We start from the raw sequence: 16,667 nt of genomic DNA on the forward strand, positions 1-16,667 counted from the left end.
AAGTTGCTCATACAAATAATGAATAATAAAAAAAATCAGTCCTATGTGTGTAACAGAACCAGGGGAGAGAATTAAACACTGGTGTGAAATATTCCCTCTTTGCTGCCTGTTAAACGCTGAGCAGCTGCATTGTGCACCAGCTGTAGGTACTGGAAATGATGAGTGGTGGATAATCTATTGCACACTGATTTATCAATATCAGTCAGTGCGGTTACATGCACATCTCAATCAAGCTTTTGGCAACAATCAAGGATTAAACTGGAGTTTTCAAGAAATCCAAGTATACATGGGCGAGAAGACAATTGATTATTGAGTGAGGTGCGTTCGACTCCGCAATGCTAGGTGGCGCCACACGCACTTTTGAGTTGGCGTTCTTCTGGTTAGTTCTTTGTTGTTCATCTGCTTCTTCTCCTACTGTGTTAATATTCTGGCTTTTGTTGGTGTTGGAAGGGGGAGTCCCGGGGCAGACAGCAGCTCGGTTCAGCGTGGGTTGCCTATACATGCTGAAATGACTCGAATTAGGACCATATTATCTGGCACTAATAGCTCGATCTCAAGAGCTTCAGTTCGGTTCGACTACAGCCTGGCTAAGGTGTATATATGGCTTTTAAAAATTCAATATCGGTCGCATTAGGGCAACAATTCAAGTGTCTGGTTATTAATATTGAATGAAGTGTATTGTCTTACTTTGCACCTTGCTTTAAAAAAAAAAAAAAAAACTGGTGACAAAGTCAATACCAACCCAATTCCAACGCTTTTGACTGAGAAAAGTAATGCGCGTTGTCGCAGGATGGAGACGCACATTTTGATGTATAACACACCTGGGTGCACGTTACGGTTCGGGCCGTATTAACGGCCGAAGAAATGGCATAAATTTCGCCAAAATTACACGATTAATTCAAAATGGCCGACTTCCTGTTCGGCCATGGCGTCAAGAGACTTTTCTTTCATGATACAGGTGTGTACCGATTTTCGTGCATGTACGTCAAACCGTATTGTGGGGCTTGAGGCACAAAGTTTTCTAGGGGGCGCTGTTGAGCCATTTTGCCACGCCCATTAATGCAAACCATTAAATATCAAATTTTTCGCCAGGCCTGGCTTGCGTGCAAAATTTGGTGACTTTTGGGGCACGTTTAGGGGGGCAAAAAGGCCCTCCTTTCGTCAGAAGGATAAAGAATAAAGAATTCCTACAGATACAATAGGGCCTTCGCACTGTAAGTGCTCGGGCCCTAATGATAATAGCATAAAAATCCATATTTTTTTTTGTATTTCAAATGTTAATCTCTTTAGATCAAAATGATTATTTACATACACACTTTCACCCTTTTAGATCTTTGTAGAGCCTTTTTTTGTAGCAGTTTGAGTCTTTTTGGGTTTGAATACAAGATTTGCACAAGAGGATGGGATAGTTTATCCTACTCTTACTGGCAGATCCTCTCAAGTGTTGTCAGATCAAATAGGTAATATTTAAGTCTTGGATTTAGCTGGGTCAGTCAAAGACAGTAAGAGACTTAGCCTGAAGCCATCCTCGCTTGTCTTAGCCACACTCTTTGGATCAGGTCACATAAGTTCCTCTGAATAATCTCTGTTTTAGGCTTCATTCATCCCTCCCTCATTTTGACCATTCTCACCTGGGCTCTTGCTGAGAACAAAACCCTTCTCAGCACGATGCTGGCCCCAACAAACGTCAAAAACTTACCCATTTATACACACCATGAACATCTCAGAGATGTATGAAAAGAAGTGTACCCAGGACAAATGGCTGAAATGCTTAACAATAAGTCATCGTTGCTTGCTGGTAAAAGTGATTTACAGAATGTACCTTTGCCTTGTATCTTCATTTATTACTCACAGCAATTGTTGTATCCAGTTTGAAATAACTTTGTTTATCTCAATTAAGTCAGTTTAAACCGCTACTTTCTGTTAACATCTCAGCCACATTTGAAAACGCTGGATGCCTCTCTGGCAGGCGTGGCTGTCCTCATTAACACTCGAGTTTAAATACACTCTCACAGCTATAACTGCCACCCACTGACCACAAAGATGCATTATATAAAGAAAAACATTTGGAAAATGTGGACAAATGGCAGTTGTAATAGTGAAAGATTTTTTTTCATGCTAATCAAAAGTACAGCCCATTTTAATTGAGCTGATCTGAATCTGATCAGACTTCTTTATTATCAGCATATTTTAGACACCCACTATGCATGTTAACATTAATTAAGGCAGCATGACATTTAAGAGAACTCTGAATCTATGAGGACTTTGCCAAAAGATGAACAATTCCAAACAGTCCAAAGCATGTGCTGGTTTTGCAACCTTGAATTGATCTTGTAGTGTAAATAATTCAGTAAGGCCAATGTCATTTTAATAATATTATTGTCATTAGTGTCATTAGTGTTGTAGTTATTTTTTCAAAGTTACAGATACTTAGATCTTTATTATATTTTCCAGGTGTAAGTTTTAGATTTTTATCTTATTGTATTATTACTGGAATATAAAGTCTGCACTGTTCAGACAGAGCCAGTGCCAAAAGTGTAGCATACATCTAAAATAGTAAGAGGATAAAATAAAAACTTAAAGAATATTCAGATATGATCATCCATCAAATGCACAAATCTAAGCACAAGTTAAGAGAATTAGAAGCTAACCATAATCTACCATTTATTGCATAGTGTATTACCCTGTGTTTATTGAAGTTGCCATTTTAGTGCATTTCGAGTGCCTTATTTACAGTAAATCAACTGCGCTGAACTCTTTTGAACTCTGGTTGACTGCATAATTTTTAACAATGGTCACTTTTATGCAGTCATAATGGGTTGTCTGTGGGCAACAGTAAATGACTGCCACTCTTAACCGGGCCGCTGTACTTCTCTGTGTACCACAGTATACATCCTTTTATGTCCACTTCTTTATTATTCTTTATGCTTTATTATTTCGCAGAGCTGCCAGTTAAGATGGTTTGTGTGAATACTGTAAGAAGAGGGACGTTGTGGGTAGTATGTTTAAAAAGAAACATCATGCTCTCATTGAATGATTTACCTCATATTACTTGCACCCTCTTTTTCTGGGTTCATCAAGAGCGGAGTTATTCTGGAATGTAAGAAGTACCTAAAACAAGATATACTGTATAATGCTGTGTTAGAATTGATTTGTTTTTAAGTCAACACAAGGGAGTTGTTTTTTTGTGTTTTTTTTTTGTTGTCATTATTCATAGGTAGTGTTGTCTGGCTCTCACGATCTCCCATCCCTACTAAAGGACAAAAGCCATCAAAATAACTCTGCTTTTTTCTGCTATGCATCACATTACAGCACCATGTCACACATCAACAAAACTTACTTCTAAGACATGCCTATTTGTCATAAATATACAAGTACTTTAGCAACACCACATTAAATGATTAATAATTAATAACATGCCTCATTAGGGGCACCACCTCTGTTAAGGAGGAAAAAGTAAGTAATGAGAGTAATTACTCAGTCTATCACCTAAAGTCTATTTTCACTGAAGGGATTTTACCATTATGGATCAAAAACCGACTTAGTTGTTAACTTTTATTAACGGTATGCAATAATAGTGAAATGTGCAAATCAATTTAATTCGTTTAATGGTCTAAATGGATGTAGGATGACGGTAAACATAAGTGGAATAACTAGGAGGAAATGGAATAAACAAACGAAACAATGGAAGATGCATTAATAGCCCAAATATCCTCAAAAATGTATTCTGCAGAAAATGACAAGAATACATAGCTGGATGTCTGAAGTAAGGAGTTTGATAAAATCTCGAACACCTGGACCTTGTTTTTAAAATGTTGTTTCAAAATGATATAAATAAACGTCATGTGAAGGTTCCAGACTCTACGTTCACTATGGTACCGATCCAGTTCTATGGAAGCAGACGCCTGGGACTCTTGTTTTGCAACCAGTGGTTGAAAGTAGTTTGTGGGACATCGGGAGTCAACTTGTGTAGACTTATGACAAAGTAGAAGCGAATGCATAAAGATTCATGTACAAGGAGGGCTTTTTTATGCACTTCTTCTACACCAGGGGTCGGCAACCCAAAATGTTGAAAGAGCCATATTTGACCAAAAACACAAAAAACAAATATGTCTGGAGCCGCAAAAAATGTCTTGTATGTATAAGCCTTAGAATAAAGGCAACACGTGCTATGTATCTATTATTAGCTATAACTGGGGGAAGATTTTTTTATTCATTATGCACTTTGAGAAAAAAGTCGAAATGTCGAGATTAATATTGAAGTATAATCTCGAGAAAAAAGTTGAAATGTCGAGAAAAAAGTCGAAAAGTTGAGAAAAAAGTCGAAATGTCGAGAAAAAAGTCGAAATGTCAAGAAAAAAGTCAAAATGTCGAGAAAAAAGTCAAAATTTCGACAAAAAAGTCAAAATTTCGAGATTAATGTTGAAGTACAAGAACTCGAGAAAAACGTTGAAATGTCGATAAGTCAAAATTTCGAGAAAAAAGTAGAAATGTCAAGATTAAAAAGGAAAGGGAAGAAAAAGGAGAAAAAAGAAGAAAAAAAAGGAAAAAAGAGAAAAAAGGAAAAAAGAACAAAAATGGAAAAAAGAAAAAAAAAAGAACAAAAAAAGGTCAAACTTTTTTGAAAAAGCTCCAGGGAGCCACTAGGGCGGCGCTAAAGAGCCGCATGCGGCTCTAGAGCCGCAGGTTGCCGACCCCTGTTCTACACAAACAAAGTTAAAAGTTTCTTTGGGTGGTCTGCAGGGGCCCCATCCACACTATCATTTGGAATGACGTGTTGGAGTCTTGTCAGAGGCTTAAAATAGTTATTTATTTTGATGTAGCTCACATTGTTTATGTTTCTAATTAAAGTTTACAATTCTTATTATAGCCCCGGAGTTCTTTTAAATGTATCCTATAAATAAAGCTGGACGATTATTCATACTTTTTAATATTATCACACATATCTTTAAAGCTCTGCCAAGAATGACGTTGAGGACATCACTGGTAGCATTACTTTCTATTTTTGCGGAGAAAATATTGCAATCTAGTGCCGTTAATCTCTAAAAATATATGTTTTTATCTATGAATAGGCAAGAGCGAACAGTAAAAATATTTATAGAAAAATAACAGCTTCTACTCGTGTGCTGAGTATGCGGTTCCATCATCCTTTGGCTCTCCAGTGTCTGAAATCCCAGCTTTAAAGTCATTTCATGTCAGGAAAGAGACAAGAGTGACACTGTACGTTAGAAGCTTCATCTGACTTTAATGGTGTCTGATAAAGATGTCTGTGGGCTTTGACAGCCTACTCTGCCTTTAACAGGCGCTACACTACTGTAATTAACCCTACTTAACAATCCGTCATGTTTTCTCTCCTTTTTATGGTTTTTTTTCTCTCTCTCTCTTTTCCCCACAGCAAGCACTGAAGGAGAACCTGAGGCGGAGGGAGTTGGAGGAGAAGCAGACGAGAGCACGGGCAGCGAAGGAGAAGGCTGAGCGGGAAAAGCGGGAGAGACAGCAGAAGAAGAGGAGGTTACTGGAAGTCAATGCAGGTATAGGCTGTTCAATTTGCTTTGCCTGTCAACTCTTGCAACCATAAGCCCTTCACGGAGAGCTGTGTGCTAAATCAATCTTTGGTCAAATGCTGTAAGACATCAAATACAATAAGTCTCATTTATCAAACAAACCCACGTGTCACATTTTAATGAATGAGAGGAGACATCTGTTTTCTCACAATGCATTTATCCCTCCACAGAGAAAACATTTATGTGTATTTTGATTGATGAAAATGTAATTAGACTGCATTGCTAAGTACTTTTGTTAGTCTAGACCACTAAAACACAACAGTACACACCAGACGTACGTATTCACACCTACATTAATGAAACAAAAAGCTGAATTGATGGGTCATCCACTCTATAAAATGTTCAACTTCCTGTATTATTTATTTTTTCATTGATCTTCCTCTGTTTTATTTTTTTGCATGTTGGTCATACTTAAGTGTTTCAGATCATCAAACAAATGTAAATATTAGACAAAGTAAACACGAAATGCAGTTTTTAAATGAAGGTTTTTATTATTAAGGGGAGAAAAAAATCCAAACCTACATGGCCCTGTGTGAAAAAGTGATTGCCCCCTAAACCTAATAACTGGTTGGGCCACCCGTAGCAGCAACAACTGCAATCAAGCGTTTGCGATAACTGGCAATGAGCCTTTTATAGCACTGTGAAAGAATTTTGGCCCACTCATCTTTGCAGAATTGTTTTAATTCAGCTACATTGCCACAAATAAACTCTTAAGGGTAAGAGAATTTCAGACAAAACCAAATTCATGGTGAGGAGACTTGAATGGTTGAGATGAGGAGAGATTTAGACGAAACAAAGACACATAATAAACTGTTCTTTGGTCTTTTCTACCTGAGAGCCTGGATATCATGTAATCAGCGAGGGAATCCTTAATTTAAACTTTCCCAAAGAAATGTTACAGGGAAAATAAAAGGCAGCAGTCCTTGACTTCAAGCTGGGAAGATGCAACAAGATGGCAACACTGAGCATTTGAGTAAAATTTCGACAGTACAGTTGGAACTAAAGTGACCAATTCAGAACCCTGTCCTTAACTCATTTAAGTGGTGGCGTGACCTCAGAAGGGCTGTTCAATAGAAGGAAGACATCAAATAAATACAGATGGACAAAAGCAGCTGTTCAGAGGACTCCTACAAAAGTCCTCATTTTTTGTGCAAATGTTCAAAAACACTAACAAAGAAATGTCTGAGACTTGGTTCTAAAGAAAAGTAGTCGCTAAGATTTACTAAATGCAATAAATTCACTTTCTTTTATTTGCAGCCTCTGCTGTTACTGAAAACTTGGCCTGTAACAGAAAAAAATCTCACATGCAACTGAATTAGTTTTTCCACACATGGGTCTAAAGTCACTATGCGTTTAATGAATAATCTATTTAGAAATTCTGGTAACTAAAAGCAGTCACTTTTTCTTGTAGCTGGAAGTCAGTGTTGAGTGCCTCGTACTCATGTTGGGAAGATTATGAATTCTGTTGACTTGTACATTCATTTGTCAGCTTTAGGCAATGAATCTTGATTATCTTATACTGAGAGTTTCTATGGGAATCATAATTTATTTATTATTGCAATTGAAACTATGATGCAATATCCCAGAATGGGTATATTTATTATTTTGATATTTATTTTTTCTTTGTTTTCTTGATATTATTGCTGCATGAATCCAGGAAATCTTGAATTAAATGCAGTGCAAAGGCGAGGCTTAGTGTTTGTGAATATTTGGGAGCAAGTTTGATGATGCGTGGCATTTTGCTAAACAATCTTGCACAAGTCAAACGCCTAATATAAACATAAATGTAACAAACACTGAATATTATTGGCGAAAGCATGAAGGGAAGGGAAGACTGGAGCAGAATGTAACAGATACATTTCGAAGACAAAGGGGGAAAAAAAAGAGAAATGAGAAGCAGCAAAGCCTTAAAAAGAGTATTATTGCAAGAATCAAATCCAGAGCACAAACAAATAGATTTTGCTGTATGACATGGAAAAACTGCTGCTTACGAAAAGATGTCATGCTGTGAAAGAGCCTGACCAACCATGACAAATGGCCACAAACTGCTTTTTCTGGATAATTCTGCACTTAAAACGTAAGTAGATGTCTAAAATATTGTAATGAAGTTAGTAAGAACTTCCTCCTAAAATTTTCACTTTGATATTAACATAGTTCTGTTTCTTGACGTCAAAAGATTTATTATACAACATTAAATCTGGTTTTAGTACATTAAACTAATAAAAGGGGCCTTCATTCTTTTGTACTGAACAATATTACATTGTTTCTGACGTCTTAATGTGAATTTAATTAACCCTTTTATGCCTAGCATTTAAATAATTTGGATTGACAACTTGAAGTTCCTTTCCCATTACCGGTGCCTGGCTGTTTCAACAAACTTCACTGTTTTAGAAAAAGTAAGAAAATCATAAGACTAAACCTGAGCCAGAGATTGTCAGAAAGGCTGATACAAACATGCCTAAAGCTAAAAATGTATTTACATATGTTCAATGTAAGATGAAGTTCAAGGCAAGTTTGGTGACATTTCTAAGAAGTGATGATGTCTCTGGCAACGTGCACACGCGTGTGCATATGTGTGCAGACACAAGCGGGAGATATGCACACACAGGTTGTTTCGATGAAATTAATATGTGTGGTCAGCCCAGGACAAGATTTACTCACTCACTCTTACACCCTCTCCCGCTCTGTCTGTCTCTCAGCCTATTTATTAACTAAAGAGCTTTCTCTTTGTTTGTCAGGGAGGATTGTCCTCGATGGAGATTTTCTGTGTAATCATCTGATTATCCATCAATTCCCTAAAAAGCCCCAGAGAGGCTGTGTGTCCACATTATGCTGAAGGGCACAGCAATGAGACGGGAGAGGAAGGGAGGGGGGTTCCTGGAGAAAGTGATCAAAATGGATTTTAGCTTCCTTACCTATGACGAGTGTCTGCATTTACTTTGGTTTTATCTTTGCCTTCTCATGCATTCATGTAATGTGAGGTTATCCCCTCTTCGTTCTCATTTTCTTCAATCTCTTTTACTGGCTACAGACTAGGCTTCTACCTAAACTATAATATGCAGCTTGGATTTGGCATCTGTGTATTCTGGCAGTTTGAGAGAGCCTGTGTGCATTTGCATAGAGCCCTATGGAGATTGAAATCCAGATTGAATAGGTGTTTTCTTTTTTTTTTTTTCCTTCCTTCCTCCTCTAGCTGTGCCTGGCTTGTGTATGACAAATCTGTTGCATTAACTCCCAGGGTAGGCCGGGAGCAGGAATGTTTGTGGAGCGACAAATTACACATCAGAGTTTTATTTAACGTTCTCTACATGGCCACAAGCAATGAACTATTAAGGTGTCAAATAGAAGAATAGCAAGGGATGCAACGCTGCATGCAAAAATGCTAAAAGTATAGGAGCCTATATAGAAGGGAGGGGGAGGGGGGTCTTAAAAAGCAGTGTCTCGTATATTGTAAGCATAGTAATTCACTCTGAAATGCATTAGTGTTATACCAGCGCTCACAAAGCTGGTTTACATTGTGTCTCTTTTGTACACCCTAGTTTTATTACCTTCACATGGAGAGTACACAGGAAGGTGGGCTAGTTTGCGGTGTTGTTGTGGCCATCTAGCATTGTCCTAACGTTTAGTGGTCTACTATTTTTTGGAAGATTCAGCCTGACACAAACCCAGTTTGTAGTTAAAAAGCAGCAGCGCAGCAGGTTCTGAAAGGCTGAAGCTTTCACTGGTCTTTGTGTAAGAAGTTGATGAACAGTGTTGAAACGTTAGTTATCACTGACAGTTTGATGCAATTTATTACGCCAATTTCAGTTGTATTAACAGAATAATTGATTTCTTTGAACAAGTGTGAATGCCCAGCGACCTTAGGTATGATCCACACTAGTGCATTTTCATCTAAAACTTTGACATTTTGTTTGTATAACCTCTGGGACCCACACTACTCCAGTAATTTCAGCCCCTGAGAACAGAAAAGAAACCATGTCTCAGTTTCATATGGATGGACAAAACCAAAACCATACTGAAACAAATTGCACACATTCACTTCAAGAGGTTCAAGAACCAAGTAAAAACACTAGTTGCCTTTTTATTCAGGCACTTGAAAAAGCATGGGAAATTACGGGGGTTTTCTTGATGGTTAGTTTTCATACAGTATAGATTTAATAAGTGATCTACATCATTATACCTGAGGTTTCACAGCAGATCCCATATTGGAAACGTTACAAAGTATTTCCTTGACAATTCTTCTTTTGGCTTTTCCCCTTAGGGGTCACAAGAGTAGATCATCTGTTTCTATCTTACCCTGTTTTCTGCATCTTCCTCTCTCACAGCAGCTAACGGCATATCCTCTCTCTCCACATTAGCAGATATTATCCTCTTTGGTCGTTCCTATTCTTTCCTGCCTGGTAACTCCAACTCCATCAGCCTTTTGTCAGTGACTTCGCTATCCCACCATTTTGTGTCCAAACCATCTCAATCTAGCCTCTCTTACTTTATCTTGTCTTGTTTCACTGATGTTCATCTTCAACAGTTCCTCTGATGTCGTCGTTCTTAATCCTATCCATCCTTGTCACTTCCAAAGAAAATCTTAATGTCTTCAACTTTGGCACCTCCAGTTCTGAGTCCTGTTTATTTGTTAATGCAGCCATCTCCAAGCCACAGAGAAGGCCTGGTCTCAGTACCGCCTTGTTAACGTCTCCCTTAACTTTCATAGTTTACGTTCTCTCTCCAGACACGCTTTTCCACTCTCTTCTCCCCCCTGCATGCTCTTTCTTCTTCTAGCCATTTCCACACTCCCCCTTGGCCCGAACAGTAGATACTGTAGGTTATTCATCATTTGGAGTCTCTCGTAATATACAGATTTCTCTTCTTCTTTTCAAAAAAAAAACTATGTGTAATATCAGTAACATATATTTAATCACTGAGACGACATATGTTGTTAATCTAAAGGAATATTTGGTAGCTGGTTTTGATGTATTAGTGTCCTTAGTCTCTCCTCATTCTTCTTAAAGAAATCACTTGGCTACTTGGTGCTCAGACTATCGGCACAGACCGCTACAAGATTCCAATTGGGAGAAAGGAGGCTGACTAGCCTTATTGCACCATTTATCTTCAAGTGTCCAAGGGAGCATGGTGCCAGACCTGCATTCATTGTACAGGGGCATGTCATTTTCTCTTCTTAGCTTGTCCATCCAAGCCCAATTGAACCTGTTTTTTTGCCTTGATCAGAGCCACCACTACCGCACGCTGTGACACCCAAACCATTGTCCTGATGGTAAGTGCCAAATCCTATTGGGTGAAGTGGCCAGAGACATTAGTCCAGGACTGAATAGAGAGAAGACATTGAGATATTGAAAGGTTGCTTGTCCAGACGATGGAAAATACCAATCAGAACGGTTTAAATGGATAGTGATTGAGGTTTCACTTTAGACGAAGCCACCTGCAGCTTTCTCCTACAGATCTGGGTTCCATCAGCCTTGTCTTTGTTCTGCAGTTTTTTTTATTCAGTCAAGAAGTAAACCGTCTGTTTTTATATTCTTAGTTGTCCAACCTGCACTATTGTATATTTGATTAAACGTTTTCCACACACACATTAGTTAACTTTGACACGTCTCATTAGAGCTGACCTTCGCTTTCCTTTAATGCCAAGACTCAGATCTTGGAACTTGCTAGACTCTTTTTAAGAAAGTTGTGAACATATGGTAAATAGTTTACTATAAATACAAAATAAACATCAATGAGGCCTCGACTGACTTTTAAGAGTGAGGCTTTTTTTCTTCTTGTTTTCTTGTCACGATGCACACCTGTCATGAGAGCGCTAAAGCCAGATGCAGCAGAATAAAAACAGGCAGGCAAATTACACACATCAAAGCACCAATTAGTAGCTCATCTGAAAAGGCTTCAGTACCACCCTTTGCTGTGCTGTCCTTCTGACTAGGCTTTATTCTCATGCCCAGTCCTCCACGCCACCACCTTCCACGGGCTGAAGGACTTTTTCAAAGCCATTTCACAGTTGCTAGCCTGACTAATATGCTGTTGCCATGTGCTTCTCCACCATCACTATCAATGTGACCTGTTTAATCTTTAAAAGTTCATGTGCATGTGGGGGCAAGTATGTAAATAAGTGTTATGATTTTCAGTGTTTAAATATCTGAAAGCACCTTTTGTCTATACTCTACAAAGGCGTTTTCTATCTTGGCCTGTTCGAGTTGCTTCTGACTGATGTGTAAAATTGGTCTGTTTTTGTTCCCGTATGTTCCTGTGGTGGGTGATCTGAGTGGGTTTCATTTTTCCTCTCCTCCAGAGGCTCACAAAACGTTTCATGTTTTTCTAGGCTGGAGTCAAACGGAGTACTACACATGAAGGCGCTCACTGCAGCTTGCGATAGATTGATCTGCTCCCTTTTGCTCTCTTTTTTTTTGGAGCTTGCGATCTGTATTTTTGTGTGTCTGTGCGTTGTGGCAGGTGTAAAGCTTGCTGCCGGTGATGAATTGCCACGGCGGTGGAGACAAATTTGGATGTCGAAGAGTGTTTGGTTTGCTCAGGAATTTTAGCTGCCTCTCCCCTCTGTGTAATGATGAAGAACTAGGCACATATCAGCCTGAGGAGGAGTGCAAGTGTTGCAAATGAAAAGCAAACAACTGCACATGTAGGATCAGGAAGACGAGGAAGTGGGACCTTACAGTACATACAGTATCTACTGTTGGCGTGGGTGTGTAGTCACATCTTTGTGTAAAGATTTAGTAGCACATCCTACTACCGTGGGGATACCCTGCCCTCAATACAGGAGCTTCAGTGTAGCAGTGTTGATGTCCAGGGACTAAATTCTGTGGAGGGGACTGACAGTTGTATTAGGTTTGCTTCATGCATGAAACAAGACGGAAATATCAGTTTGCAAGCTACATGGTACATACTGACACTGGTGGTCATGGTTAATGTTTCATGACAGGCCGATGTCGATCAGGGGGAAAAAAGCTTGTAAAGATCTCAAAAGGGACATAGCTCAGAGGTCAGTAACTGGCCACACCTCAGACCTCATTACGCCGTCTACACACAGTTCAACATGGCACACTTCAGGTTTTCAACATGTTCAAATCATTTGCACTTGATGTTATTGGTTTTGAAATAAATCAGTATTTTGTAATGATAGTCATGATGCATGCAATACATCTATTATGGGAATTAAATTAAACTAGGCTTTTCCTAGGACAGCCGCTTCAATCTGTTTTACAATATTACACAATACAATGCTATGTAACATACTATTTGTATATTTTTAATGTTACTGGACACACGATACAAATTCAATGAAAAAATGTTAGAGTTGAAAAATCGGTCTGTACTATACCCGTACTGGAAAAAGGATTTTGCCATGCATTTTTTGTGTCTTTAAATACAAAATTTAATTAATTTCATTAAATTTAACTTCTCTTTGTTATGAAACATCCTCATCTAACAAACATAGCGTCATGTGAACAAGAGTACAGCCCCTTGAATCTTTAAGGCTTTGTCAAGAGAAAAAAGAATATGGATGTTAGTCTTAACCTAAAAAACATGATACACGTATTATACATTTGTACATTTGCTATATATTTAATATTAAAAAAAAAAAAATTTGAATCCCTCTGTTTTAGAAAAAAAGAAAAAACAATAACTTATAGAGCCTCCCATTTGAGCAGCAAAATATTGTTGTGGTCGCTTTTACAGACAAATGCTTGCGTTGAATTTTGTGTCACGAAAAGAGCCTTAAATATTCTTTTAGAAAGGATGTTTGACCAGGATGCAGGTTCTGGTGGCACAGCAAAGCCTTAGTTGTAGTTAGGTATGGAAATCAAGAAGCTTGAACCTTGTTTAGAGCTGGTTCTTGTAAAAAAACGGTTCCCAGTGTTTCAATTCCTTGTAATCGTTTGCTAATTTTGCAAACAATCCCCTTTTTGATTACAGTGGGCACAAATGACTGCATCACGCACGTTGTGTAGTGTGGCAGTTTCACCATTAAGGGATGTAATTGATATACCTGTTTCATCTGTTTCATATTTTATTACCCATTTTATTCATTTATTTGAAAACACTTTTTCTTTTCTTGCTTTAACCTCCACTCATCATATCTGAAATGTGCCACAAAAAGAGAGAACCATTTAATGTACATGCAGCCTAAGAAGATCTGAAACGGTGGTTGTGTTGCACTGTTTGGACAAATCTGTTCACTACAATACTCAAAATACCCAGTTACGGGACATTTCCTTGAATAAATGTGTTTAACTAGAAGACGTGGCAGAACCAACTTAAGCTGTTCTCTCAGTGTGCCATGATCCAGCACCTGACGATCAATATTTACAGTGTGCTAGTTATTTCTTTCATTTGTTACGCGTTTGTAATATATTTTACAATTGTAAAATATACAAACATTATGAAGTTATGAGTTATTACTGATTTATGAGTTATTAGTTATTACTAATAGAAACTATACTAACATTTCTGTCAGTACTTAAAAGTGTGTTTGGTTGTTTTTTTTTTTAATTACCTTTTTTCTTTCTCATTTGTTTTTTTTTTTCTTTCTCCATTGTTTTGCAGAGAATGATGAGACGGGCGTTATGGATAGTTTGCTGGAGGCCCTGCAGTCAGGAGCTGCTTTCAGAGACCGCAGGAAGAGAGTGCCAAGACCCAGAGGTGAGTCTCATGTCCTGCATTTATGCTCTAAGAACCTACTGTACATGCTGTTGCATTTCCCTAGTTCCTGTCATATGTTAAAAGATGAGTGTATATTATAATGGTACTAATGTGCCGTTTTGCTGCACTTTCTTCCCCCTGTTTTAATTTGTGTAAATTGAACACATTCTCAGGTTCCTGTGCTTGCACTCTGTGGCCAAGAGTGACTTCCAAAATACATTGATTTTTTTATTTGAGCACATGCTTTCTTGCAGGACAATGGCAGAGAATCCTTAGCTCAACATCAGCACTACAGCTGTTTGAAATTTGGGTCTATAATAAAAAAGTATAAGATCAACACACATTGCAAATTCAGGATTAGATTTGACCATTTTATTGGATCACCCCTAAACTACGACTGAGAAAATTGAGACCTGAGCTCTCGAAGATACAATTTAATTTGAACATGTTTTACCTCAGCTCTTCTTCAGTTAGCTGATGCCTGGTCATCATATTTTTAATCACTCTTGATGCTGAATATGTTGGCATTATTTGTCCACTGCACTCCTTACAGATAACCAGCACCAGACCATCAGCCCCAGCTCCTACCGCCAGGTTCTCAGACCTGTTAACCATGGTAAAAACTCGATATCTAAGAAACGCACAGCTAAAGCTTCAAGCATGCTCAGCTCTGTCCTCTATCAGCTGTTGGAAAACTGCATTAAATAAGCCTTATATGTGTTGTATTTCCGATTCGCCTTGACTATGTGTCCTGCTTTCTTGTGTGTTCAGCTATCTTCGCAGTCATCCCTTTTTCTTTTTGGTCTTTTTTTTATCTTGAGCCTGTCTTTGGAAAAGTTGAAGGAACATTGGACGAGTTGTCAACAACAAGTTTGTGATTTTGTGTGCAGAGTCTGAAAGAAGTAGTGAGATCGTCTCAGAGTGGTGTCTGGGCTGCTCTCAACTGTTCAGTAACTGCAGCTCTTCTTGTTCTTTTGAATGCTTGTGTGGATCTTTCACATTTTTACTGTTATTTCATTTTCTTTTTACCTGAATAGTAAAGAGGGGTGCGGCTAAGATTGGATATGAACCATTTATTGCCTACTGCACTTAAGCTTCTTATTTGACTTTGAATTTAATTGGCTATCTATCTGACTTCCTTAAGGTCTTCACCTTGATTTCACTGAATCAAGGTGTCTTGATGACCACGTCGTGTTTTCTGCTTGGGTTATCTTTCAAAGGTTTTCCTACCAATAAATTCACTGAGACACCCACAAAAATTATTCTGTTACCCGATTACCTCTTATTACTTGTAACTGGAATCCCAATGGGCCGAGCGCACAATGAATGAAATTATTCACGCTCAATCCACCCACATCATTGATGGCGATGATAAAAGGCCTTGCTCTGTTTTTCTGCTACAGCATATCTGGAATTAGATTGGAAAGGGACGAGGGGGAGGGTTATATATGGGGTGGGAGGAAAGAGACAGATAGATGTGGCAGTAACATTAGAAATGGAGAGAAATGGTGTGAGAAAGAGGGGGAGAGCCATTAAGTAAGGCTGAGTTCAAGGAATAATGTGGGAGAAAAAGATTGGACTTGCATTGGCCTTATCTTTATGTGTGTGTGTGTGTGTGTGTGTGTGTGTGTGTGTGTGTGTGTGTGTGTGCGTGTGCGTGTGTGCGTGTGTGCGTGTGTGTGTGAGATGGAACAAACCAGAGACATGTTGTAATAAGTTGGGTTCAGAGTAAAAAACATTGCATACTGAAACAGCTTTTGCTCAGTGTCTTTGCTGTGAAAAGACCACTTAGTAGTGCGTGTTGCAGGTAAGGAGGCGCCCCCTGCCGCCCCCTGCTGGCTGCCTTAGATACGTTCTTGTTGCTGAAGAAAGCTCAAGGCCTCCGACTGTCACTGCAGGCATCATACTCAGCCCCTGCCTCCCATAGCAAACACAGCTAATTACTTTTCTCTGCCCAGCACCAGCTCAACCCTCTCAGTGCCCATTCATCTTAATTTCCCCCTCTCTGCCATCTGCCTCCTAAATAACACTCCTCCTCATTTCCCTACCATCCCACATCCCTGCTGTCTTCTTCTATACTCTCATGGCCAAGCAATGGTCCTCTCCATACATAATTGCCTGTTATTGGTACGGAGTCTCTCCTCTACCCCTGTGTAACTCCTTCTCCTCTTCCTCATTCCCTTCTCTCCTTTTCTTCTACAGCGATTTAGGCCTTAATTACCCTGGGTTTAGTCAGTGGGGTGAGTGAAGACCGCAGGATGTTCTCGGTTTAAACTTGAGGGGATGAAGTTGGGATGAAGTTTGTGGTTTGAGGGGGAAAAAAAACAAAAACAGCTGTTTTCACTTTCATGCCACTGTGTTTTAAATACCCTTTAATAATAGATCTCAGGAGTTTGGCTGCTCTCCAGAGCAGCGGAAAAGAGGCGTTAGACAGAAACA

General features: G+C 38.8%; 1 protein-coding gene across 1 annotated transcript in view; it reads left to right on the plus strand.

The window, feature by feature from the left end:
- LOC133460659 (protein diaphanous homolog 3-like) overlaps positions 1–16,667 on the plus strand; it is a 198,951-nt gene that overhangs the window by 129,478 nt on the left and 52,806 nt on the right. The window contains exons 25-27 of the mRNA XM_061741363.1: positions 5,396–5,531; positions 14,133–14,228; positions 14,782–14,844. Of these exons, the coding sequence (XP_061597347.1) occupies positions 5,396–5,531; positions 14,133–14,228; positions 14,782–14,844 (295 nt within the window). The remainder of the gene's footprint in view (positions 1–5,395; positions 5,532–14,132; positions 14,229–14,781; positions 14,845–16,667) is intronic.

The sequence above is a fragment of the Cololabis saira genome, chromosome 2, assembly GCF_033807715.1.
Source record: "Cololabis saira isolate AMF1-May2022 chromosome 2, fColSai1.1, whole genome shotgun sequence".
Classification (NCBI taxonomy): domain Eukaryota; kingdom Metazoa; phylum Chordata; class Actinopteri; order Beloniformes; family Belonidae; genus Cololabis; species Cololabis saira.